Consider the following 24885-nt stretch of genomic DNA (forward strand, 5'->3'; position numbering starts at 1 on the left):
AGAAGAAGACTTTGGGTGATTCAGTCTTTGCCCTTGGAACGATCCCACAGACAGGAGGAACCGGGACCATCCATCCCAGATGGCACCACAGCAAACGTGCCTGCTGAGGTCAGTATCTGTTGTGTCAGTGCCAGGCACAGCAGTGGCCCCACCGTGGGTCACTCACAGCTCCCCAGGGGTGAAACAGGACTCGGCATGGCGGGGACACACGGCTGGGGCTGCTCCGGGGGGCTGGGACCGGCCCTGCGGACACAGAGGGACCCAGCCACAGCTGTGGGAACTGGGGATGGCTCCCAGTCCTGGCTGGGGCGCTGCTTTGCTGGTGCCTGTGGGCTGCCTTTCCGTTTGCCTCCCAAGGGAGGTTTTAATTGCTGTGTTGGTGCTGTGATGACAAGCCTGGCGGGGAAGCGCTGTCAGCCCGCAGGAGCTGGCACTGGCACAGAGCCCACAGAGGGGAGATGGCAGCTGGGTCCTGGCTGCAGCACAGAGCTCTGCTTTTCACCCTTCCTCCCCTAATTCCACATCCACATCAGGACAAGCACACAGCCCTCACCATGGTTTGCTGCAAAGGAGGCTCCCCAGTCCCTATTCCTGCAGAGCATTGGCTGTTCCTCCCTTGGCATCATTCTTTGTCCTTTCTGGCTTTGATTTTTGGGTTTGTTTTTTTTAGTGTTTGCCATAGTTTGTGAGAGCCTGGGTAAGGCCAAGTGATTTATATCGTGTGTTTATTATTTACTTGATGGACAGTAATGGTTTCTGTGGTGCCATTACTGTATGTCATCTAAATCCAAATGCTGAGGTGCTGTAAAGGGCAGCCTTTCACTTGGGGCTGGAATAGCTTCTCCAGCATCGTTATCCTCTGCCACGAGTGCCTGCACACCCATAAATCTCCGACCAACCCAGCTCTCAATAGCCCCCCAGGAAATTTTCAGCAAATAAGACTTTCACCTGCTCTTTGCTAATAAACTCCCATCCCTTTGCCATTAACCTCCAGACAGTCACCAGAGGAGAAAATCCTCCTTGACCCCCTGAGCTGTGTTGGAGAAGGTCAGCAGGAGCTGGGCATGTTTGGGGAGGGGGGACTGGTGCTGTGTGGCCGTGGCTGCAGCTCTGGGGCTGCTCCAGAGCTGGGGGAGCTCTGATGGGTGCCCTGGGAAACAGTGATGCAGGTAAGTGCAATTAGCAATTAATCATTGCAGGTTCTCATTGTCTGCTCCCAGCCTTCCAGTACCTGAAGAGAGCCTACAAGAAAGATGGAGAGGAGCTTTTTACAAGAGCATGTAGTGACAAGAGAAGGGAGAATGGCTTCAAACTGTCAGAAAGTAAGTTTAGATGGAATATTAGAAAATAATTCTTCCCTGTGAGGGTGAGGAGGCCCTGGCACAGGTTGCCCAGAGAAGCTGTGGCTGCCCCATCCCTGGAAGTGTTCAAGGCCAAATTGAAAAGGGCTTGAAGCAACCTGGGCTAGTGGAAGGTGTCCCTGCCGAGGTACTGCTCTCACTTTGCTGAATTAAAGTTTCAGCTTCTTTAACAACCTGCAGGTCCACTGGAAAACTGCAATGAGTGGCATCAAGAAGCAACTCGGTAAGTTTATTTTGATGAAATACAATAATTATCATGCTTAGCAGCTGTTGCTATTTAAAATAAGAAAAAACGGGGCTTGCATTGAAAATGTTTTGTAAACCATGTGCACCAACAATCTGTTCCAATGAAACCAGCCATTATGGAAACGGTATAATAGCAGGAGCTCATTATGGAAAGTTAAATTGCAAATCATATTTTGTTTCAAATGAGCTGGATGAATGCATAATTTGCCTCAAAGAAATAGTTTTGTAGTTCTGATCCTCCTGCCAAGAGCTGAAGCTCTCGGGCTGCAGCTGCCGGAGCGGCCTGATTGTCCATTTCAAACTGCAGGAAGTTTGGGTTTCAAAGGAAGATTTGAAGAGAGAAAAAGGGGAAAAAAAGTGAAGGAATAAAAGACAGAGCAGTGGGAGCGCTCGGTTGGTTTCCTATGTGTGATCCTGGTGCCTGTGGGGTGGGCAGGGTGGGTTTAAAGCAAACCAAGGCCCTGTGTGGTGCTGACCATGTGCCCCACTGGAGCTGGAGCCAGACCCCTTGTCTGTGAGCAGAGCCAGGGGCTCAGCCAGGGCCAGTTCCCATGGGATCTGCACTGCCAGCAGATACTGCCAGCACGGCACAGCTCGGTGCTGCCTGCCTGGCTGGGAGCCACATGTGCCAGAGCATCGTCTCTGGGGCTGGGGTCGGGGTCACCCCGTGCTCCCCAAAGGCACAGCACTGTGGGGGGCCCATGCAGACCCTGAGCTCTGCCAGCTCTGGCTTCAGCTGGAGTGTCACTGGAGAAGCCACACAGACAACTCACAGGTGACAAACCCCCGTTCCCACAGGACCTGCACGAGCAAGGCTGCCAGGACTGCAGCTCCCACTGCCTCAGGGCTTGTAGGCTCTGACTCGTGGTGCCCAGAGACCTGACCTCAAGTGGTGGCACATGAGGTGCCAAATGCACTAATGGCATTTCCTCATCGTGTGGCGGCCCAAGGGACGGGCAGTGGTGGCACAGGGGCAGTGGTGGCATAGGGGCAGTGGTGCCATCGGTGGGAAGTGATGGGCAGCTGGCCAAGCCCAGCTCCCCTGCCATGGGGGGCCATGGCTAGCCCAGAAGCTGCCTGGCACCCCGCAGGACAGGCAGGGTGGGTGATTGTCCCTTCTGGCAGGGGCACACATCACAGCTGCTGTGCCCCAGGCACGAGGTCCTTTTGCCAGAGTCCCTCCCAGCTGTGGTGACCCTGCAGGACGAAGGAGCCGCCCTTCTCCTGCTCTCAGGCTGTGCCCAAGGCTCACCCCAGGCACTCCGGGGCTGCTCTGGTGCCCCTCGGCCCCGCTGCCGCATCCAGCCCAGCCCAGAGGCAGTTTCATTAAATATTAAACCCAGCAGCTGCAGCAGTGTTGGGGGGTGGGTAAAGACAGCAGAAGTGATTTGCAAGTAAAATGTGTTTATCTTAGGAAAGAAGTCCCGGAAAATTGTAATTAAAATGTTTATACAAAGGGCAGATTTCACAGCCTGAGTCTTCAGAAACTTCCTTAGCGAAGCCAGCAGTGGCACTGGTGAAGCTGTCACAGGAGAGATGGGAGCAGTGGCTCTGGGTGGTGCTGGGGACCCGGAATGGTGGTGGGATGGTGGGGAACCGTGTCCAGCATGCCTGGAGCAGCCCCATGAGCTCTGTAGGATGAAAGCCCTCACAAATGCACTGTGCCCAGAGGATGCAGGAGAGTACCCATGGATTCAGGATGGCAGCAGAGAATGCAGGATGGCAGCAGTGGATGCAGCTCCTCCTTGGGTCACATCCCTGACAGGTACAACCAGGGTGGCCAGGATGGCTCCTGGGAAATCCCTGCTGGGCTCTTCCTTTCCCCAGCGCCACCCCCATCCCCAGTCCTCTTGGGGTGTTTTTGTGCATTTCCAAGTTTATTTTTCCTCCAAGTAGGAACTTCCCTTGCAAAGCAGGTAATATGAAAACAGCTCCTGATTTGGGAGCTTGTAGATCACAGCCCCAAGCCCCCCTTTTTGCTGGTCCTGCAGCAGCAAGGTCTGGGCTGAGAGTCTGAATTTTAAATCCTCTTTCTATTTATTTTACCGTGATAACAAAAAAAAAAAAAAAAATAGAAGAAAGGCATTAAGCTCGCTCTGGGTGAGTGGAGAAGCCATAAATCACTCTCAGAGTGTGCACCAGAGGCTCTCACCTCAGGGTTCAAGTGCCTTTTAACCTCTCAGATCATGGAAACCCTGCAGCCAGTGCTGCTGAGCTCCAAAAGGTGCCTTTGGGGCAGTTTTTCTCACCCAAGGAAGAAGAGATGGAGCCAGTGCCCTGCACTGCTGCCCATGTCCCAGCCTGTCCCTTCAGCAGCCTGGCTGCAGCCTCTGCTGGCTCTTCTCCCATTCCTTGCCCTGATCAAGGAGTCAGGGGATCTCTGGGGTGCTGGAGCTGCCCTTGCCCTGGGTTAACTGAGGCTACCAGAATGTCAGGGCATAAAACCCAGCACAGAGAAAATTATACTAAACAACTGTGAAATAAATAATTTATTTCCTTATCTTCTGTGTTTGGGATTGAAGGAAAAACCCCACAACTCCAGCAATTCAACTTTTCCTGCCAAGCCATGAAGTGGCAGGCGGTTCAGTAGCTTAGGTCATCACTGCTCGGAATGTAATCATCTTTAAAATGACAAAAAATGTAACCCCCCTGACCAGAGGTGGTCAAGGGCTCTGTATATCCAGCATTCCCCTTCTGGCACCCTGGGGCGTTCACCAGTCCCTGCTCTGCCTGGCCTGTGCCCAGCCCGGGGTGTTGTTGGATAAGTGCTCCCCACCCTGGGTGCCAGGGATGTCATTGAGCAGCCAGACCTGTCCTGGTGCTCCAACCTTTCCACCTGCCTTCTCCTGCCCTCTCCAGGTAAGCAGCTCTGAGAAGGGACTGGGAAGCAGGAGCCTTTCCTAGTAACACAACAAGGATTTGGAGCTGAAGGAGCAGCCACTGCCATGTTTTTACTGGGTCTTCAGAAAAAGTCAGAATCACAGAATCAGAGAATCTCAAACTGGTTTGTGTGGGAAGGGACCTTAAAAAGCCACCTCATTCCACCCCCTGCCATGGGCAGGGACACCTTCCACTAGCCCAGGTTGGTCCAAGCCCTGTCCAACCTGGCCTTGGACACTTCCAGGGATGGGGCAGCCACAGCTTCTCTGGGCAACCTGTGAAGTGTTGGTCAAGAGCACGGGTGGATGCCATGGGCATGGGGTGAGCTGGGTGCTGCACCCTCCTGCTCTCAGTGATAGTGTGACACAGAGCCCACAGGCTGGGCTGGGCTGCTGGGGGAGGGTGTAGTCATGGGATGGAGAGGAGGGGTCAGGATGGAGAGGAAAGGTCAGGACAGCACCCACAAGGCTGCAAATCTGCCACTGCTCTGCACCTGCTCCACACTCAGTGGAGCCCATTAAACCTGCAGCTACACAAGGAATGCCCAAAGCATGAAGTGAAGTGAGTGTGAAATCTGCTTGCAGGGCTGGTCAGAGCTGCTGGACCCGGGCAGTGGGACAGCCAGGACTCGGAGGGGGCTCTGCCAAGGCTTTGTTGAATATTCATCTCTAGGAAATGGTTATTCATGAGCACAATGAAGATTATCGTTCTGAATTCCGAACAACTCAGCCCAGCTCCCGTTTGATGTGGCGAGGCTCTTGCAATGCATTTGCATTAGAGAAAGCATTACTACTTTTGATGAGGAGAAGGATTACAGGAGAAATCTGCATAAATTTATTGGCAAATGTCATTTAGCTTGTGTCCGAGTGTAATTCATCACGGGGCTGCAGTGCAGCCTGGCTGACTCACACAGGGCCGGGGCTGCTCAGCAGACAGATAAACAGCCCTTGGGACAAAATTACCTCATTGATATGAAGTCACTATAGTTGCAGGTAAGCAGAGCCCGCTTGGGGCACATCCTCGGGGAACACCAGTCCTGGGGGCACGAGTGACGGGAAATGCCAATCCCGGGGGATGCTCAGTGCTCTTCCCCTGCCTGCTGAGCTTCTCCCAGCTCCACCCCTGTGCCACCAGCCTGCCCAGCACCACCGCCCTCTCCCTCTGCCTCCAGCACTGCTGCTCTCCCCCGGCACAGAAACACACCCAGGATTTATCCCAGCTGCTGCTCTGGATGTCGGGGACATCCCTGTACTCCCAACTGCCCTCCCAGAAGCCCCCATAAGCTGCTGCTGGGAGCACCAAGGGACTGCAGCAACCCCCTCAGAAAGGGTTTCCTTGCAAAGCACCGGCTTTGTGCCCACAGGCCCCTTCAGGGCTCTGTCTGGGTTGATTCCACAGCTGCTGGCATTGTTGTGTCCTTGATTAACTCTCCCCAGTGATGTGCTTACCCACAGCGGCGCGTCCAGCTGTGCCTTTGATCTCCTCGGATTTCCCTGTGTGATGTAAGGATGTTAAACATGTTGGCTTTGGATGTTGGCTGGGACAGGATGAGAAGTTTCTGACAGGCAGCACCTGCCACAGCGTCTGTGACAAGCTCAGAGCTGGTCCTGCTAAGCCAGAACGTCAGTCCCAGCACTCAGCTGGAGCTGCATGTCCATGTCCACCCCCAAAGACACCAATGTGCTCATTCCCACAGCCCCAGTGCCCACTTCCACAGCCACCAGTCCCTTTTCCCACAGCCACCAGTGCCCATCCCCACAGTCCCAGTGGTGTTTTAGTCATGATTCCAGCCTGGCAGAGGTGAAGGTCACTACAGCGACTGCCTGGAATGTGATAAACGTGATGGCATTGGATCTCCTGCACCATACCCACCCTGCCACTCTCCATAGGAGGAACATCCTGGGAGGATTGGGAGAGCAGCTCTGGGCAGGGATTAGGGAGCTGAATCTCGAGAACCAGCCAGTCTTTGGCTTTTTTTACTGAATTTTCCACAAATGCAACAAAATACACCCAAACTCCCTGCGTTGGGGAGGAGGGACTGGGCACATCTTCATCACACCTGCTCTGGGGTTCACAATGTGACCCTGACAGTGTCCCTTCCTGAGCACTGCCAATTCCAGCCTGCTCTGAACTCCAGCCCTGGGAAGGCTGGGGGCTGATGCCAAACCCTGGCACCCCCAGCCTTGGGAACATCTCCCAGCTGTGGGATATCCATGTCTGCAGTGATTTCTGCTTCCACGTCTCTCCAAGCAAGCAAACGTCTGTTCCATCCCAACTGTCTGATACGCCTTATCATCGTGTTAGCAATTAATATTAGCACGGTAGAAATTGCTAATTTGTGATATACAATAATTAGAATTCAATTTAATTGCTCTCAAACTCTGCATACAAATGTGGCTTCCACTCCCTGGGTTAGGGAGAACAACAGAGGAGGAGAACTCATCCTTGATGGCACGGGTGAAGCCAGCACAGCCCACTTGGGCTCAGGCAGCCTGAGCAGGGTATCCCATCCTCTGGGAAAAGCAGAACAGCACTGTTGGGTGCTGAGCCTGCTGCCAAGGCGGGTGCTGTGGGAACACAGGTGGGCTGGATAGGGGCAGGCAGTACCCAGTGCTCACCTGTGCCTCCTTGCAGCAGAGGGTGGGGTTTTTCCTCCTGCCTCTGGGGCTTAGGTGAGGTTGGAAAGAGGGATGCTTCTCCTGGAAACAGCAGAGGCTTCATGAACCACCACAGGTACCAAAAAGAAATAAAAAAGAGGGAAGCAAAGAGGGGTTTCCAGTGTTTGGTGCCCCCCACACCTGTGTTGGTGCTGCCTCAGGCTGAGCTTGCAGTGGGTGCAGCAGAGGGTGAGGGCATAGCCAGGAGAGAGGGATGGGCAGAGGGAAGCATGTCCTGGAGGGGGGGACTCTGAAAGACTCAAGGTACAGGGCAGGTACCAGCTGCACACAACTCCAGTGTGATGTTGTGGCTCCTGTGGGTCCTGGCTATCCACAGGGAAATACCAAAGTAATTCCCACAGGGAAGATGTTACCTCTGCACAACACCAGTCAAACCAGGAGCATCCTGAGGCCAGTGCTGGTGTCTCTGCTCCCAGCAAGGTGCCGAGAAGCTGCAGAGTCCTGGCAGGAGCTATGAGAGCTGCTCAAGGGCTGGAAATCTGCCATGGGGTCAAAGTTAAAGAGGTGAGTCACAGAGGGGGTCAGAGATCTGTGGTCTCCAGGCACCGTGTGGGAAGTTGTGGTGATTGATGGCACAAGCAGTTGTGTGACTGAGAGTGATTTGAGCTGGGAATAAAACACACGTTTTAACAAAGGGAGAAATTAAAGTGGGAACAATTTACTATGGATGTGGAGAAGGTTTTAAAATGAAGCAGACAAATAATGCTGAATTTCAGCTTGCCCTTGCTGAGGGTGGTGTGCCAGGCACGGGGGTGCCTGAGGGTCTTGCTTCAGGGGGTCTAGAGCTGTGTTGGGGGAGAGAGGAGCCCCCCAGTGCCCCGGGGGAGAGGAGGAACAGGCAGTGTTCACCCACGGGGTAAATGGTTTGGGGGGGCAGGAGCCCCCGGGGCTGCTGAGCAGCGGTTAAGAGAGCCCTGGCTCGGGTGGGGCTGGCTCCCCAAGGTGACACAGGGCTGCTGTGACAAGTGACCCCACAGCGTGTCCTGGAGCGCTCCCACCACGACCTCAGCTCACACGGATTTATTCCCAGTTCTGAGGAGCAGGCACAGAGCAGCAGTACCTGCACGGAGAGAGCTGGATGAGGCCTTATCTCCAAGGGATTAACGGCTGCTGGTGACTCACAATGGGGATGACTCAAAGACAGGCAGGATCCGGGGATAAAGTCAACCACAGTCCCATCACCAGCCAATTCCACAAAGTCAGCACCGTCTCCGGAGCGATTAGTGCAGCCGCGCGGGGAGCTGCGGAGGAGAACTGCTCTGTTCTGGCTCTCCACCTCCTGATCCCCGGCGTCTGCAGCCGGTGATAGCTGCTGTGTGCAGCCAGCCGGGCACGGCCGGGCTGGGAAGGGGGGACTCCAGGGGACAGGGAGAAGGGGCCTTTGATCCCTCTAATTAACTGTGATTTAAAATGTATTGAGCAGCTAAGAATGAGGAGGGAAGCCGGGGCTGCTTTGATGTGAGGGGGTGGAGGGATGTGGCCGAGAGGCTGCAGAGAGGGCAGAGATTAAGGAAGGCAGGAAAGGTTGGAGGCAAGGACCTGGAGCAGAAGGGGCTGAGGAGCGCCGGGGGGGATGGACACACTAGTGCTCCCACGGGAGATTCCAGGGAGCTGGTGGCACTGGGACCAGCACAGGAGCTGCCAGCTGCCCGGGTGTGGTGCCCGGCAGCATTTGCTCTCCGTGGGCTCAGACACCACAGCACAGCCCTGACTGCTCCCAGCCCTGGGATCCACAGGCTCTGGGAGCACTCGAGGGGGGCACTGGGACCAGCTGCACGTGTGGGGCTGCACTGGGCATGAACCGTCACTGATCTGGCTACTAGACACGACTGTGTGTTATCCAGGGGATGTTTCCTGCCCTTCTGAATAGAAGCAACCACCCAAAACAGGCACCAGAGTTTTTCTCAGCTGTAGGGTTGTTAAGCCTGGAGAAGAGAAGGCTTCAGGAAGACCTCAGAGCCTCTTTCAGTGCCTAAAGGGGCTCCAGGAGAGCTGGAGAGGGACTTTGGGCAAGGGCCTGGAGGGACAGGACAAGGGGGAATGGCTTCCCACTGACAGAGGGCAGAGTTAGATGGGATATTGGGGAGAAATTCTTGGCTGTGAGGGTGGGGAGGCCCTGGCACAGGTTGCCCAGAGAAGCTGTGGCTGCCCCATCCCTGGAAGTGTCCAAGGCCAGGTTGGATGGGGCTTGGAGCAACCTGGGCCAGTGGAAGGTGTCCTACCCCATGGCCAGGAGCCGCCGCCGGTTCCTATCCCTGTGCTAAAATGACCTCTAGTGGCAGGCGGGGACGGGGGCGGCGAGTGCGTTTTCTTTTTAAAAAAACTAAGCTAAAACAAAAAACAAATTGCGTCGGGCTCCTCTCCCGAGATGGCAGTGGCCAGCTGATTTTTTTTCTTTTGCTGAGGAGTCTAATTAGTGACTGGGAATTCAGCAGCAGGGTCACCCCGGCGCTCTCACACCCAGGGGGATCAGGTCGGGAGGAGATGCCCGGCAGTGCCAGTGACTGCGGGATAACGAGGCGGCATCTTCCCAGAGCCTGGGGATTCCCGGGCGGAAGGCGAGATGTTCCCACTAGCAGTGACCCCCCTCTGCGCCCACGACTGTGGGTACAAGGAGCTGGCAGGAGAAGAGACGCTGGAGGGCTTTGCTGCCAGCCCGAGCCTGTCCCCGCGCACGGCGGGCGGGTCGCAGAGCTCTGTGCTGCAGCGCCAGAGCTGGGCACATCTCCTGGCATCATCCTGGGACAGGATCAAAGGAAAGCCCTCTGCAGAGGAGCCCTTGCTTTAATTTGGGATCACGACCCAGGGAAGGCACTGATCCCAAGAGGGCAGGCTCTGCTGTGGGGTGCTCGGTGCTGGGACCTCCAGGAGGGAGCAGCCCTGGTCCTGGGACAGGCTCCTTGGGGGACTCTTTCTGATGGAGCTCCTTACATGGTTTTTATGGCTTTATCTCTGATTATTACAAAAAAAGTTCCTTTAACTCTGAATACTGTTCACACAGGGAGGCATTTGTCCTGCTACACCTCTCCTGATTCATTCTGTGATGAGGAATGAGCTCTCATCTTCTTTCTGACTCATTGATAGGGTAAATCTTCTTCTCCTTAGTACCAACGGTAATAAAATCAAGCTGTCCAGGGTTGGGACCCCCTGAAAACCAGGTCAGCACCTTCCACCCATCCACACGGGCGTGCAGGGCGTGTGCTGGAGGGTGTCAGCAGAGCTGTGGAGGGAGCAGCTCCCAGGACGCTTGGTAATTACAGGCTGGGTTTGATTGTTTGCTTTCTTGTTTGTTTCCCGTGACATGAAAGCAGATTTCTGGATTTGTTTCAGTATTCCAGCACAACTCTTTTGGTTTCCCTCAATTCTGAGTCCCTCCAGCCCCAGGGAGCTGGCAAACATTGCTGGATTACAAACTGTGAGAGGACTCCACAGGACCTACCAGATGGGCTGTGTCAGTGCACATAGACCTGTGCTGGAAGAACTTCCCAGTTTTCAGGACACCAAACTCAGACTCTGCTCAACCCTGGGGAGGCCGAGACAAGCACACAGGTCTGGTTTCTGGTGCTGAAGCGCAGCCAGGGCTGGGAAGGGAGAGGTCCAGAGGCACTGGAGGGTGAAAGGTTCATTTTCTCTGCATCCAGGGACTGTTCTGCACCGGCATAAAGTGCTGGTGCCAAACAGTGTGGAGGGAATTAGGAGCCCAAATTTACAGACTGAGGGAGGCATGATCCAGAGCCTTGGACGCCTCTGGAGCAGGCTGGCACTGCCACCTCACACCAGTGCCCCTCAGCAGTGCTGGAGTCACAGACCTTCCTGTCTTCTGCTGCACTTCAAGGCTTAATTACTGTTGGCGAGGCGATTCACAGGTGAAAATACAAACATGTAACCACCCCAATGAACAGGTCGGTCAGGAAGTGGCCTGACCCACAGAAATGCTTTGCTGAGGCCCCATGGCCTCAGAGGGCACGTTTCTGCTGCACTGTGGTAGTTTAGTTCACATGCTACATTGCAAGGAGCTGTAGGGACAAGGTATCCCAAAACATCCAAGCATACCTGGTGATCTGCAAAAGCAGCACCAGCTCGGGGGGCAGAGTCAAGTGCCTCAGGCCAGGGAAACACACGTGGTGTTGCCAAAAAGACCAAAGACAGTCCTGAGAAATCAACTTGCAGTCAGTGTCTCGGGGTCTCTGGTTCCTTCTCCTTTGCCTGTTAAATTATTTCTTCTCCCCTTCACTTCATAAACTGCAGAACAGTTCCTCACAGATATTTGTAATATTTATTAGTATTTAAAATAATAAATAACCCCCTCCTTGGGCCCATTTGTCCCAGCCAGTGCCACCCCAAGAGCTGTACATCAGCACAGCAGGGGAGGGTGGTGACGTATGGTGCTGATCCATCACCCAGCTCTGGCTCCCTGAGGCAGTTTATGGGAGGGCAGGTGGATACTGGGGGGTGAGGAGAGTCTGAGGAGCTTTGACAAAACCAGCTTCCCTATCTGGGTAAATAGCCTGTGCTCAGACCAGTGAATAATGGCCAAACTGGGCCATGCACTGGGTGGCCGTGGGGTAAAAGGAGCTCCCAGGCATGGGCACAAATGCCATGGCCAAGCTTCTCCCAGCAGGAGGGTTGGCTGGGCACAAAACAAGGAAATTCTACCTCTTCATCCCATAATCATTCTGTATGGTTCTGAGAATCTGGAGGATACAGTGCTCCCTAGCTGGGCTATCAGGCCAGCACATTCCACAGGGATTCGCCAGGCAGGGCCCGAAACACCATTTTCCAGTCTTGAGTCAGCATGGGATATTTATCAAAAACAAGAGATGTGTTCTGGTGAGCTTTGGGTTGTTTCTGACAACGCTCTTTCTAGCTGCTGTGGCAAAGATAAGGGAAAGTCTGGATTCCTTCCTCAGCTGACACTACTGTCTTGGGAAAGACCTCTGGAGGGGTGGGTGGCATTGAGTTGCATTCACAAGGCATGTGCCTCCCCTCCTTCAGGCACAGGCATTTGGGATTCTCCCTCTGCCCTTGTAAAGGCATTTTTTTCTTGGGAAGCTTTGGGGATCATGAAGCCAGAATTCAGAAAGCTTCAGCGACTTCTCCTGGAAAGTATCTTGAGTTTTAAAAAATGCCCATTGGGAATCTCAGCATAAATGGTCTGTGGATCTGAAGGCTGACATGGAAATGTGGGGACTGTGATGTGTTGTTGTCCCTGATGTGCTCACTGATTGTTCAGGGGTTCCAAGATCTGCTCCTCCCTTCCTTCAGAAAACCAGACATTTGAATGACATTCCCTGGCCTAATTAGCTGCCTTTGTTTGCCACTCTCCAGGCTCCAAGGTTTGGTCATTGTGCTCAAACTGGAGTAATTTATCCCTGGGAATGAGCTGGTGTGATGTTGGTGGGAATGGTCTGGTGTGTGGTGTGTGCTCATGGAGCAAAGCGGAAGAGAGCGGGAGCAGGGAAGAGATTTGGGGTTCATTTCTTCAGTGTATTAATGCATCATCATTCTTAATTAAAGCTGAACTTTATTCAGTGCCTGCCCACAGCAGCTGGGTGACCTCAAGCTGCAGTGATGACACCAAGCTGGGGCTCAGGGAGCAATGTGGATATTCCAGCAAAACTGGCCTGTGTGAGCTGGGCTCTGGGATCGCCCAAGCCCTGAGTGCTCGGGGCAAGGCAGGTTCCTCTCCTCTTGCACAGAGCTCACAGCTGAAGTCCACAAAAACTGGGGGAAAAAAGTACAGTCATTGCTGCTGACAAAACAAACTGGAGAAGGAAGTGCAAATCCACACCTTCCCACCCTGCCAACGTGCTTGTTCGTGTGTCCTTTCCCAACAGACCCGCCCGTGTGGTGGGAAGCTCCCAGAAGTGACCTGTGCTGCCTGGTTCTGAGGCGGTTTTGTTTGTTTCTTTTTGCATTGTTCAGCCTTACCACAGGTACAGCTCCATGTGAGCCCTCAGTCCAAGGCTTCAGACTGAATGTCACAGCTTTAAACTGACAGAGAGTGGGTTTAGGGGAGATATTGGGAAGAAATTCTTCCCTGTGAGGGTGGGGAGGCCCTGGCACAGGTTGCCCAGAGAAGCTGTGGCTGCCCCATCCCAGGTTGGATGGGACCTGGGGCAACCTGGGCTAGCAGAAGGTGTCCCTGCCCATGGCAGGGGTGGGACTGGATGGGCTTTAAGGTCCTTTCCCACCCAAACCCTTCTGTTATTCTATGATTCTCAAATTCAACCTCTTGTGTATTTGAGAATTAAAGCAGCACAGACCACTGTGCTCTGCCAAAGGTGCTCAGCACAGCAGCTCTGTGCACAGATAAAAGCTGCTTCTAAATCAATAAGTGGTAAATGAGATGGAGTTCCCTACACAGCTCCCAGTAATCTGTCATGGTAAAACACTGAAAATCCATTTTACAGCAAATAGTTTCTCTTTATTGCTCTTCTTAAACTAATGTGTGAGAATGACCCAAAAAAGTGCCAACGGGTTTTAGGTTGTTTTGCAGAGCTTAGAGGACAATTTACTGCTGAACACATTTGAAAGCGAAAGAGTTCAAGGTTTCAGAACCAATTTGAAGCTACAAAAATAGCGCCGGTGCCCCCAGGTGTGCAGGGAACACCGAACCCCAGCACTGCTCTCAGGGACCGACCCAGCGCCTCCAAGAGCCACAGGGGGTTAATAGTGACTTTATCAAAACACGGCGTGCGGAGGCCGATGACGGATACACGGTTTACAATTAGCGTTAAATTAATTGCGATTTCCCTTCCCGCCTTCCAAGCGCCAAACCCGCGGGGCCGGGCAGCGCCGCCAGGGGGCGCCCCGGCGCAGCGGGGGCGGGGCCGCCGCGCCCACATGACCTCGTGTCACGCGCGGCGCCGAGTCACGTGGGGGCGCGGCGGGCGCGGCTGCGCCTGCGCGCTGGGGGCGCTCACGCGGCCCGTGCGGTTGTCGGCCGGGAAACCCCTCGGCGGGCGCTGAGGGCGGGGGGGCCGCGGGAGCGACCGCGGGGCCGGGCCGAGCGGAACCGAGCGGGGCCGGGCCGAGCCGAGCGGAACCGAGCGGGGCCGGGGCGGGCCAAGCGGAACCGAGCGGGGCCGGGCCGGGCCGGGCGCGGCCGAGCGGGGCCGAGCGGCAGCAGCAGCGGCAGCAGGGCCGGGCGGGCGCGCCGCGCTCGCTGAGGCCGCAGGCCGTGGTCGTTGCGGGGCGGGGGCCGCGGGCTCGCCGCGATGGAGCCCTGAGGGGCCCGCAGCCCCAGCGCCGAGGCCGCGGCCCGGCCATGGCGCAGCGCCGCGGGCTCTGAGCGCCGCCCGCCGCCCCAGCGTCGCCACCCCGGCACCCGCGGGCCCTGCCCGACCCCGCGGCCCCGCAGCGGGCGCCGCCCGCGCCCCGCCATGTCGTGCGTCCACTACAAGTTCTCCTCCAAGCTCAACTATGACACGGTCACCTTCGACGGGCTCCACATCTCCCTGAGCGACCTCAAGCGCCAGATCATGGGCCGAGAGAAGCTGAAGGCGGCCGACTGCGACCTGCAGATCACCAACGCGCAGACCAAAGAAGGTGCGTGGGGCCGCGGGAGCGCCGCTGCGGGGATGGGGCGGGCTCGGAGCTGTGCCTTTGTAGCCGCTGCTCTCACGGCACCGTCGAAGCTCTGCTACACGCGGAGCGCGGTGAGGGCCTCGGGCACCTCAGCGCTACAAAACCTTGATTGCCTGGAGTTCTAGGTAAAAGGATAAGGAAATGCGGGAGGATGTCTTGTCGTAACAAACCTGTCAGATTTCAGAGAAATCTGAAGGTGATAGGAATAGAACACATGGCTAATTTGAAGGAAAAATAAACAAAAAAAATGAGTTTGGTGACTGAATTTTGTCTTCACCTTCTTTTGCCCCCCTTCATTGGTAGCCAGGTTTGTGCCCCTTGCAGGAATTGCTCAGAAGCAACAATTTGCATCGAGTGTATCAGTGACTGTATCAATTTCTGCAACCCTTTAAAGCCTCTTGCTCGCGAGTGTTCTCTGTATTGGAATTACTTTTGGGAATTCCTAGTTAATGTAACTTTTCCACACAAAAGACACCATCATTGGGATGCTGTTGAGCATCGTTTCATCATTCGTGTCCACCTTTTTCTCTTTATCTTCCTGGCACTGCGTGTTTGCCGGATCAGGGCAGCCCTGAAGTTTTATGGCAGAACATTTACGATGTAAATCTGTACGAAATATTCTTCGTGAAGTCATAAATTCGTTTAAATCTAATAAGTAGTGCTTGGTTCTGCGAGGTGATTATGGGCTTGTGTTACTGTGGTGCTTCAGGTCGGTAATCTGCCATCTTGGTAAGTTTAAATGTGACTAAAGACTGAGGGATGTGACTTTTCAGAAATAAAAAGAATTGTGTTTTCATCCCTTAAACGTTAAAACTGTTTATTTTTTTTCCCTGTGGTTCTTTGTCACAACAGTCTTTTCTTTAAAATGTGTACTAGTGGTTTTTTCTCTGCCTGTTTCACATATTAAAACTTAATCAGAATGCTATGTGACTTTGGCCCTGGCCTTTAAAGGGGTCAGACTTAAAGCTTCTGTTTCTCTACAAATATTTAAGTTATTTTCAGGAGAGTGTGGAGAGCCTTCCCAGTGCTGGAAGTGTTGGGGAAGCTGTTGGGTTGCGTGAGGAACACAGAGACAGAGGCACAGTTCAGAAGTCTTGAATCTTTCGAGTAGTATTGAATAAAATTTTCAAAAGCTTTTGAAAAATAAGTTTGATTTGCTTTAAGGGCTGTGCTGCAGGAGAGTCCCTGAGCTGTGTCCTCGGTTGCTGAGGCACTTGGGCCTCCCAGCTGCAGGAGCTGCCTGATGTCATCCTGGGCCGGTGGGGGCTGTGGGAAGGGGCTGTGATGGAGCCCAGTTATGGACACCAGGACAGAAAACGCTTTGAAATAGGCCAAACACGGTGGGGCTTCTTGTAGCAGGTGAACAGAAAGCAAAGTTTTTAGAAGAAAAAATGATGCTCATAAATGTCACCTCATAAAGTGTTACTGCAGCATCCAACATACCAGATTTACCAGGGTGTTACTTTGTTTTCATACATAACCAGAGTCCAGGGAAGGAAGAGTGTTTGCCTCACTAGAAGCTGTTAAATGTGGTGTTGCCTCAAGGTGAAGTTAAAAAAGGATTATGCTGAGTCCTTTGGGCAGATTGTGTTGCACTCTGACCTTTTCGAAATGAATATAAAATTATAAATATATATAAAATACGTAATTTAAAATTCTATAGTAGTGACACAGATCCTTATTGAAGCTTTCCTAAGGGTGTTTTCCATGTGAACAGGCAAAAATCCCCCTGTGGTTTGCAGAGCAAAGCTAGAGAGTGCATTTCAAAAGTGTATGTCTGCCAAATCTTTGGTTTATAAATGTGAATTTCTGTTTTTATTAATCAGATATAGATGCTTAAGCTCACCTGCAAAAATTAAAGTAAAAACTTGATCAGGATATTCTGCCTAAGTGGGATGTTTGGAATTCTTACATGTGGACATGAGTGTTGGTTTTTTATAACTTTGTCTGTGCAAGAGTCCTGAGTAAACATTGGAATGGTCTTGGAAAGAACAAAGTGCCCCATGAGTGGAGATGTGCTGTGCGGTCACGTTGTTCCCAGGTCCAGAAGCTTTTACAGTTCAGGAGCTGTTACTTTTCCTAATGGAAAGTTAGTAATAGAAGCAGTGCTAATATAAGCTGAAAGTAAACAGGATTTTAAATATCAGTGGGAAGAAACGATGTGATGGACTCTGTGAAATTCTGGGAATGCAAACTGGGTGGGTGGGACCTGTTCCCTAAAGGGGGGATCCTCTTCCGTGCTTGTTGCTGAGGCATGTTCTGTAAAGCCTGCACTCAAGAGTGATGCTTTTAAACTTGCCTCTGTTTCATTGGATCTGGATTTCCTGACCTGTCTTCTCTAACAGGTGTTCTCACAATCTGTGAAGAGCTGCAAACTCCAGAACTGAGGTTTCTCAAGTGCTCTTTCCTGCCCTGTGAAGTTCTGACTCAAAGCGCTTGGAAATTGTGCCCTTGTACTTACTGGGCAAAATACAAAGGAAATTAATTGAATAAATAAATAGAAGCTGTGCCTCTGAACTGGTGTGGGCTGAGTGTTTTGGAGGCAGAGGAGTGCTCGGGCACTGCAGCACCCCAGCGAGGGGCGGGCAGTGTAATCCGATTAACGAGTGGAAGGAGGGCAGATCTGATGGACTCCTCCCTTCAGAGCAGTGCAGGGGCTCCTGTGGGGCACAGGGCCCTGGGATAACAGTGCAGAGGGAGCTCCTCTGGCCTCCTGAGCCAGCTCATTCCAGGAGTGATGATCTGCCTGTGTAGATGAGATCAGTGATGCCTGTTCTGGGGGAAGCAGAAAATCCAGCAGGAGTGGCCCAGTCTGTTCCTCGGGATGTTTCAAGGCTGCTTTCAGAGCCAGCTACAGCGATGGCTTGTCACAGAGTGAGCAAGTGCTGGTGATTAGAACAGGGTTAACAAATCCTGTCATGAGGGAGTGGAATTTTAAGCACTAGAGAGAAAATGTGTTTTTAGGAATTCCCTGTGTTCTGGTGGGGACAGCCTGGCCTATTAGCAGGCATTCCCAACTCTTACCTACACATCCTGGCCCCAGAGCATAACAGCTGCTTTGCAAGGCTTTTCCCTGACCTTTCACACCTAGACTTGCCTTCTGAGAACTCCTGGTGAGTTCTGTACTTCAGGTGGGAAAAAACCCTCTGGAGAGAGTGCTCAGAGCTGCTCCAGCAATGCTGTCACACAAAATGGTGGATTAAAGCAGGCCAGAAAATAATGGGGAAACTTCTGTCAGTAACTTGTTTGCAGCATACATAGAACACAAATTACTAAAACTAGTAGATTTTTGAATTATAGATTAATTTGAAAATTGGATGTTTAAATTCTGCATTAAATGTGAAGCAGCAGAAACTTCAGAACGTAGCTGAGCTCTTTGCACTTTGCAGTAAGAAATGTTGTGGCCACTAATGCAGTTGTTGATGTCAGATTTCTAAGTCAATGTGAGTCAGCAGTCAGGGTAGCTGCTGTTAACTAGTCTGCATCCATTCATTCCTTGAAATACTTCTTTCCCTGGACCTCTTTCAAGCTGCTGTTTTCTTGGAGGGATAAATAGCAAGTTTTAGACTGTTACATCTCATCTGCTCTTGCCTTTAATATCCAGATCTTTCTTTGCTTTTGCAAGCATTTTGAGTTAGTTTAGTCTTTATTTTTAATCACAGTTCAGATTGACAAAATCCAGTAGGCACTTCCTGGCCATTACTGGTGGTAGAACAAGTTTGTGCTAGAAGGGAGTGGGAGTGAACGATGTTACCTCCAGCTTTGAGCATTTCTGTTGGAGCTCTGCTTGGACAAGTGTGAGGAGCAGCTCTGTGAAGTTGGCCTCACTGCTCCCACAGCAAGACAGTGACAGGGCCAAGCAGGTCCTGGGAGTTGAGTCTGTGCCAGGGGATGTTGTTGCCCATGGGGAACAGGCCCTGCTGGGAGATGCCAGTTTAATCTGAAAGCCTTTTTGTGGAGCTGCTGTTTCTTATCCCGTATTTCTGAAATCTCAGTCCAGTGATTTGCGATCTGGACCAGAAAGGACACTCTGACTCTGTTCCACTGGTAGAAACAGCTGCTTTGGGCTTCTAGAAGTGATGCTGGCACCATCTCCCAGGTGTTTGTCTGGGCCTCAGCACTGTTTGAGCTCCTTCTCCATCTGAAAGTGCCAGTGCAGCCTCTTGACAGGTGGCTGTGTGAGGAGCAGAGCTCTAGGGCTTGTTTCAGGATGTGACTTCTGTTAGAGCTGCTGTTTTTGTCACTAATAGTCCCTTATCCTACAGTTTGAAATTGCTGTGCAGTCCAGAGGAATGTTGCTGTTTGGTTCCCGGGGGGAAAAGGCCAGGAATTAGTCTCAGCTAAATGATTTCTCAGTTTTCTGAAGAAAAATTCTGTTAGTTGGAAACAGAAATAAGATATTATTTCATGGTTGAAAGGAATTCTTCTTGTGGGTATGTTTGGTCTAAGGGAGGTTCCTGCCTTTAGGAAGAATCTGTTCCTGCCTCCTGAAAAATGGAGCATAAATTTTGAAATACTTGTATTTTGTGTGTGTGATCACTGAGCAAAACCACTCTGGAACTTCACTAGATACACAGCAACTTTGGGCTTCAGACCATTGTTCTGATTTGGAGTACAGAGTTAAGGGCTTGGAATATATAACATTGCAGGCACATCACAAGGAATGGCTGCTCATGGTGCTTTGCAATATTTAGCCATATCCAGCCTGTGTCAGTTCTATATAAAAATCATTCTCGTGGAGAGGTCTTTGAGTTTTAAGCTTACTCAGAGTGTGTCTGTGAGTTGGGGTTTTGTTTAGGCCTCATGTAAAAGGTCAGGAGGCTTTTCTCCTCCTTGGACAAGCAGCACAGTGCAGGCCAAGGCTTTTTGGGGCTGTCTTCAGAAGTCATTTTGTCTGAGTCTCTTCCCTGCAGAAAGTGAATGGAGAGAACTCATGTCCCCTTGGTTAATTGAGACTGGATGATGAGCTTAAGGAGGGAGGTGCCACTTTAGTTTGAGCCATTTCTGCTCTACTTGTGAAAGCAAATTCAGAAGCTCCCCCAGATTTCTGTGCTCCAAACTCCAGTGGTGCCAGTTTCATTTCCATTTCTATGCCAGGCCTTGAGCAGCTGCACAGCGAGGCTGTGGATGGTTCAGCTCCAAGAAGCAGAGCTGGCAGCTCTGCTCCCTCTGCCTGAACACGGCAGCCAGGGGGGAGTCAAGTGTAGTTAACACAGGGAGGGCACTGGTGCAGTTTCCCTGCTTTAGCCAAGTGCCTGGTTTGTTCAGGACAAGCAGTCACAGACTTCAGAATCTGTTTTATGCAGGTGAGACTTGGCTGTGGTTTGTTTTTCTCCAGAGATTTCTTGATTTTTTTAGTCAAACAGAAGCAAAAGCAACTTAAGGCAGGGAAGATCAGGCTCTGCTTTAGTGTCTTTGAGACTGTTTTGCTGTTGGCATTCAAACTAACTCTAAAAAATGAGAAAGATTTTGCTGCTTGATTATCAAATCCAAAGATTCCTTGACAGGTGCTGTTGGTGTGTTGAGAGGATAAAAGTGAGATGTTATATATAAAATTTTGCTTTTAGATTTGTAAGGAGATTCTTCAAAGTGCTCCATGATTACCCATTAAATACATTCTTACAAACTGAGTAATGTTTTTTCTGTATTGGTGTTGTTTTCAGAATACACCGATGACAGTGCCCTGATTCCCAAGAACTCCTCGGTGATTGTGAGGAGAATCCCCATTGGAGGAGTGAAAGCCACAAGCAAAACATATGTTATGTAAGTACCCCAGCATTGGCTTCCTTGGAGGGGTCAGGGGCACACTGGTACTGACAGCAGGGACAGAGCCCCTCACATTGCATCTTCCTTGTTAAAGCTGCTGCTGCTGTTTGTTGGCATGAGGTGGATTTTAATGTCTGTCCCAAAGGAGACTTAGATTTTGAGGTCTGCTGGGACATGGGGTTCAGACTCCAGCAATGGTAGCTTTTAAGGTGGTTCTATTAAGTTTGTTTTGGGTTGATCTTTCTGAGATCCAAGAGCAGATCCTGTTTCTTCTACATGGGGAGATTCCTTATTATATGTGTTTGCTTTCTTAGTAAAGGCAGTTATGCATTCTAGTGTAAACTTAGCATTTGTTTCCATCTCAGAAGACTCTGATTCTGGGTGTTTGACTATTTCCTGCATTTGGGGGAGGTGGGGCAGGATATGGCAGGTGGTTTTGTGCCTCACATCAGGGAGGGGGTTGTATAGTAGCTGGAGAGGAAAAGCCAGGGGTTGCCTGCTGGTGACTGATGCAAACAAGGAGGTTCATTCTGAAGTGATTGCTGTTTCCTGCAGTCAGGGTCTGTTCCAGGCAAGACAGAAAGCACCATACCCTAAAAGCCTACTGGCTTTTGTGCGAGTACCATGAAGGAATAGTTAGTCCTTCCCAAACTCAAATCTCAGAGGCAGTTTAGCACATTACCAGATGTGCTGGTTACCTTTCTGAGTCTGTCTGTACCCAAGCTGGGACCTGTGCTCCAGGCTTTAATTCTGTATTCCTGAGATTTACTGAGGACAGAGAATCAGGTGTATTGATTAAAATCACAGATACTCAAATGCAATCCTGACCATAGGATTATTGCTACATTGATGTTTTCATACAGTTCAGATCTATAATAGCTGTATCAGCATTGTTGGAATGGGCACGTTTTCCAGCCTCCTTAAAGCCTCTCCACCACCAGCAGGATATTATACACTGCTGGTTTTGTCATGTCCTTCTAATGTTGATTCTCAATAAATAAAGTCCCCTGAGGAGTTACAGTGTCTTGAACAAGCAGTACAACATCATCCTGGTACCCATAAAGCATTTGCAAGCAAAAAGCTCTGGGCTGATGTGGCTCTGTGTGTAACCTTGGGGCCTGTTGCTGCAGGAGTTGGTGCAGTGCTTCCAAGCACTCCCTCGAGACTGTGGACCCACAGCACTGTGCTTGTAACCATGGCCTAGCTTTGGGGCTTCATTTCAGTACGTGCTGAGAGCTGTGCTGTCAGTGCACCCTCCCCTTGGGTTGGATGGCACCTCCCCTGCTGTTGTAACCCTGCCCTAAAATGGGAGGACAGATGCTGTTGGCATCAAAGATCACATCAGTACCAGCGTGGGGCTACAAGGAAAGAACAGCACTGCTGGGGTAGAGCTGAAAGGAAACCAGCAGATGAGCTTTCTGTTCTTCAGCTGGAAACATGGCAGAAGCCCCTGCTGTAGAGTGGTTAATGTTTGGGGTGGGGAATGTCTGCTGGAGTGGTGGAGAGGCCTTCAGAAAGGCCTTACCCACCTTGCAGTAAATGGCTGAAGCCTCCACTCTGTGGTAATCCAAAGTATTTTGGTGTACTTCCTCACCTTCTGGAGGTACATGGTGCAACTGGGAGCCTGGGAGGGATTAGCACTGGCAGGAAGCTGAGCCTTTTCATTGGTACATAAATTCCCCAGCAGCCTTTGCATTGCCTCTGCTCATGGGACACTTTGGATGATGTGTGGATTGTTTGTTAACTCTCTCAGTGGTTGCATGTGTGGTTCTTGATGAGGAGCATGCAAGTACAGACCAATGATATGTGGAATCTCAGCAAGTTTTCAAATGTAATACATATTTCCTAAAATACTGTAGCATTTTCAAGATTATCTGAAAGCAAATTCTGGCAATTAAGACCTTTTTTTTTGTCACAGGACTCCTAAATCGCACAAAATCCTAGAAACTACTTTCAGGTGACATTTCTACTACTATTTTTAGTCAATATAGCATATGTAACGTGTTTAATATTTTGGCACTTGGATGGCTAAATATAGTAGATCTCTGAACACAGTGCTTGGGCTTCCACAAAGAAACACTGTTCTAGAGACTGTGCTGCTGACACTGTTGTTACCCCTTTGTCACGTGACTGTGTTTTTCACTTGAGCAGAGTTGCACTTGTAGATTCTGATTGTTGTTCTGTAGAAACTGGAGCCCTGTCCCTGGTACCTGTGTGTGATACCAGGGGTGTACAGGTTGTCCAAAGCTGCCTCCACATTTCAGCCATTGATTGTTTAAGAACACAGAACTCTAGTACGGACTTCATGGGTTTGATACTTAGAGAGTAGAGACACAATATGTGAGGACTTCCTCTTGCACTGTTGTGTTCTAGATCTGTGAGTCTTGAGTAATTTGTGACAAGGTAGAAATGTGATTTTGGGGGGTTTTTTTAGTTGCACTGAATGTACCGAGAGAGAAGAGTTTATGTATACCAGTAAATGTCCACGTTCACTAGAGTATTGGAGCATAATGTTGTGATGTTCAGGTTCTGGAGTCTTTGTGTTGGGTTCAAGTGCTTTGTTTTCAATTCTGATCACCTTTATTTCTTCTTCTAGAAGTCGCAGTGAGCCAGTGAGTGGGACATCAAAAGCAGTATGTAAAAACACAATCTCACACTTTTTTTCCTACACATTGCACTTAATTCTAAACAATACAGCCTTTTATTAATTTGCCAGACATTAACTTAATATCTTTTCCAGTAAAACCTAGTGTATGTTGTAAATACATTGTATTTGATTCAGCATAGTAAAAACTGAGTAATGCCTTTACTTGCAGAGTTCTAATGTGAATATTGGTATTTGTGCCTAGCAATGCATTGTATTTCATATTGAATATGCCAGAATCTCTCCTGTATGACTCTGTGTTGTACAGATAATGTATGATCGTTTCAGATCCTGTAGGCTCGAGGTTTGCACACTGAACATGGTGCCATGTTCTACATCTGTCTGTCTATAGCTAGTGATATGTATGTTTGTATAGGTTGTTGTGTGCTTTTTGTTTCTTGCAATAAAAACTGTTTGGAGTGTATTTTTTGCCATTTTCACATTGTATCACTTAGCTTTTGTTTTTAAATACCTTTTTTTTGCCTAATGGTTTTTGAAAATGTTTATCAAAAACCACTGAGAAACCATTATTGTGAAACTTGGTGCTGTTCCTTACTTTTGACTTGGGGGTTCAAACAAATACCAAACCCAGCATATCCCAGACGTTTTGAGGACAGTTCTGTGCAGCTAAATGATTCCTTCTCATGTCCTTAAATACTTGGGTATTTGTTCCTGAAACTGTGTAATTGAGTGATATTGTTTGGGCCCCTCTGAGTACAGAAATGTCTTTAATAGCCTGACGTGAATTTCGATATCGTTGCTACACAGAGTGGTATTCTAAAGTTTTGCATTTGATCTCTCCCCTTTATCTGGTGAAGCAGTTTAGTTCAACAGCAGTTTGTCTGCAAATGACAATATACAACACAAATTTTGACACCAGGTTAGAGCCTGGGGCGTTTGGGGGTGAAATCCCTGTCATTTTTTTTAACTTCTGCCTGCAGCACGTTTTTGGATCTGGGTAACTCTGAGGCTGGCTGCTGCTGTATTTCCCAAAGGTTAAGCCTTTCTTTAGTATACCACCACTTGGAATTCACATTTGGAAAAGGGCAGCATTTTCCTTCAGTTTTGCAAACACTGTTGTTGTGCTGCTAACATACAAATCCCCCACGGAAATCCAGGTGATGGGGTAGATCTTGGTGTGCCACTTGGCCGGTACTGTGTGCAACTATGCCTTTCCAATAGTTCTTAGAGTACTGTTTGGTGGGGTTTATTTTTCATCTTTATTTTAAATATAACTGCTTCTCCTTCACTAGACTGGTGTGAGGCATTACACTAACCCTGGATCATTGGATCTGATCACTCGATCAGCCGTTAGGATCACTTAATCTAGAAATTCCTGAACTCTGGGGCTGTGTTCTGGGTAGAATAAAGCCTCTGGTCCCCATGGAAACAATCAACCTCAAATTGAAAATTTTGTGCGTAGATCTAAAATCAGTAAATGTGATATCTGTAATTCTATTGCTGATTGATTGGAACTCCTTTTTAGACACAAATGCCTCTGATTGTGAGTTTGAGTTAGTTGAACTGGCCCAGTGACCCTAGTAGTTAATGTAATGCATTTATGTAAACCACGTTTATAGTATTTGATCTAATTCAGATGGGGTTTTATTTCTTGAAAACAGTTCTTTTTCTTTTTGTTTACTAGCATGTGTATAAACACAAACCACATGTTCATAAATAAAGTTAACATTCTTTTAGCCTCGTGTGTTCCCTGGCATGT

At 50.3% G+C, this 24885-nt stretch overlaps 1 protein-coding gene and 1 long non-coding RNA gene across 7 annotated transcripts in view; both read left to right on the forward strand.

Moving 5' to 3' along the window:
* Nucleotides 1-14100: 14100 nt before the first annotated feature.
* The window catches only part of RBBP6 (RB binding protein 6, ubiquitin ligase), a 29108-nt gene continuing 18323 nt past the window's right edge, over nt 14101-24885 (forward strand). For 4 of the 6 annotated variants that reach the window (XM_064673480.1, XM_064673482.1, XM_064673483.1 and 1 more), the window contains exons 1-4: nt 14101-14716; nt 20419-20518; nt 22440-22478; nt 23118-23154. In XM_064673480.1, coding sequence (XP_064529550.1) covers nt 14551-14716; nt 20419-20518; nt 22440-22478; nt 23118-23154 — 342 coding nt within the window. In that variant the 5' untranslated portion in view covers nt 14101-14550. The remainder of the gene's footprint in view (nt 14717-20418; nt 20519-22439; nt 22479-23117; nt 23155-24885) is intronic. The other 2 variants (XM_064673481.1, XM_064673485.1) reach the window with 1 other exon arrangement.
* On the forward strand, nt 14727-17272 carry LOC135423338 (uncharacterized). The gene is made up of 2 exons (XR_010434778.1): nt 14727-15159; nt 17101-17272. It is a non-coding gene; the product is annotated as an uncharacterized LOC135423338 (long non-coding RNA).

The sequence above is a fragment of the Pseudopipra pipra genome, chromosome 16 (genome assembly GCF_036250125.1).
Source record: "Pseudopipra pipra isolate bDixPip1 chromosome 16, bDixPip1.hap1, whole genome shotgun sequence".
Lineage (NCBI taxonomy): Eukaryota > Metazoa > Chordata > Aves > Passeriformes > Pipridae > Pseudopipra > Pseudopipra pipra.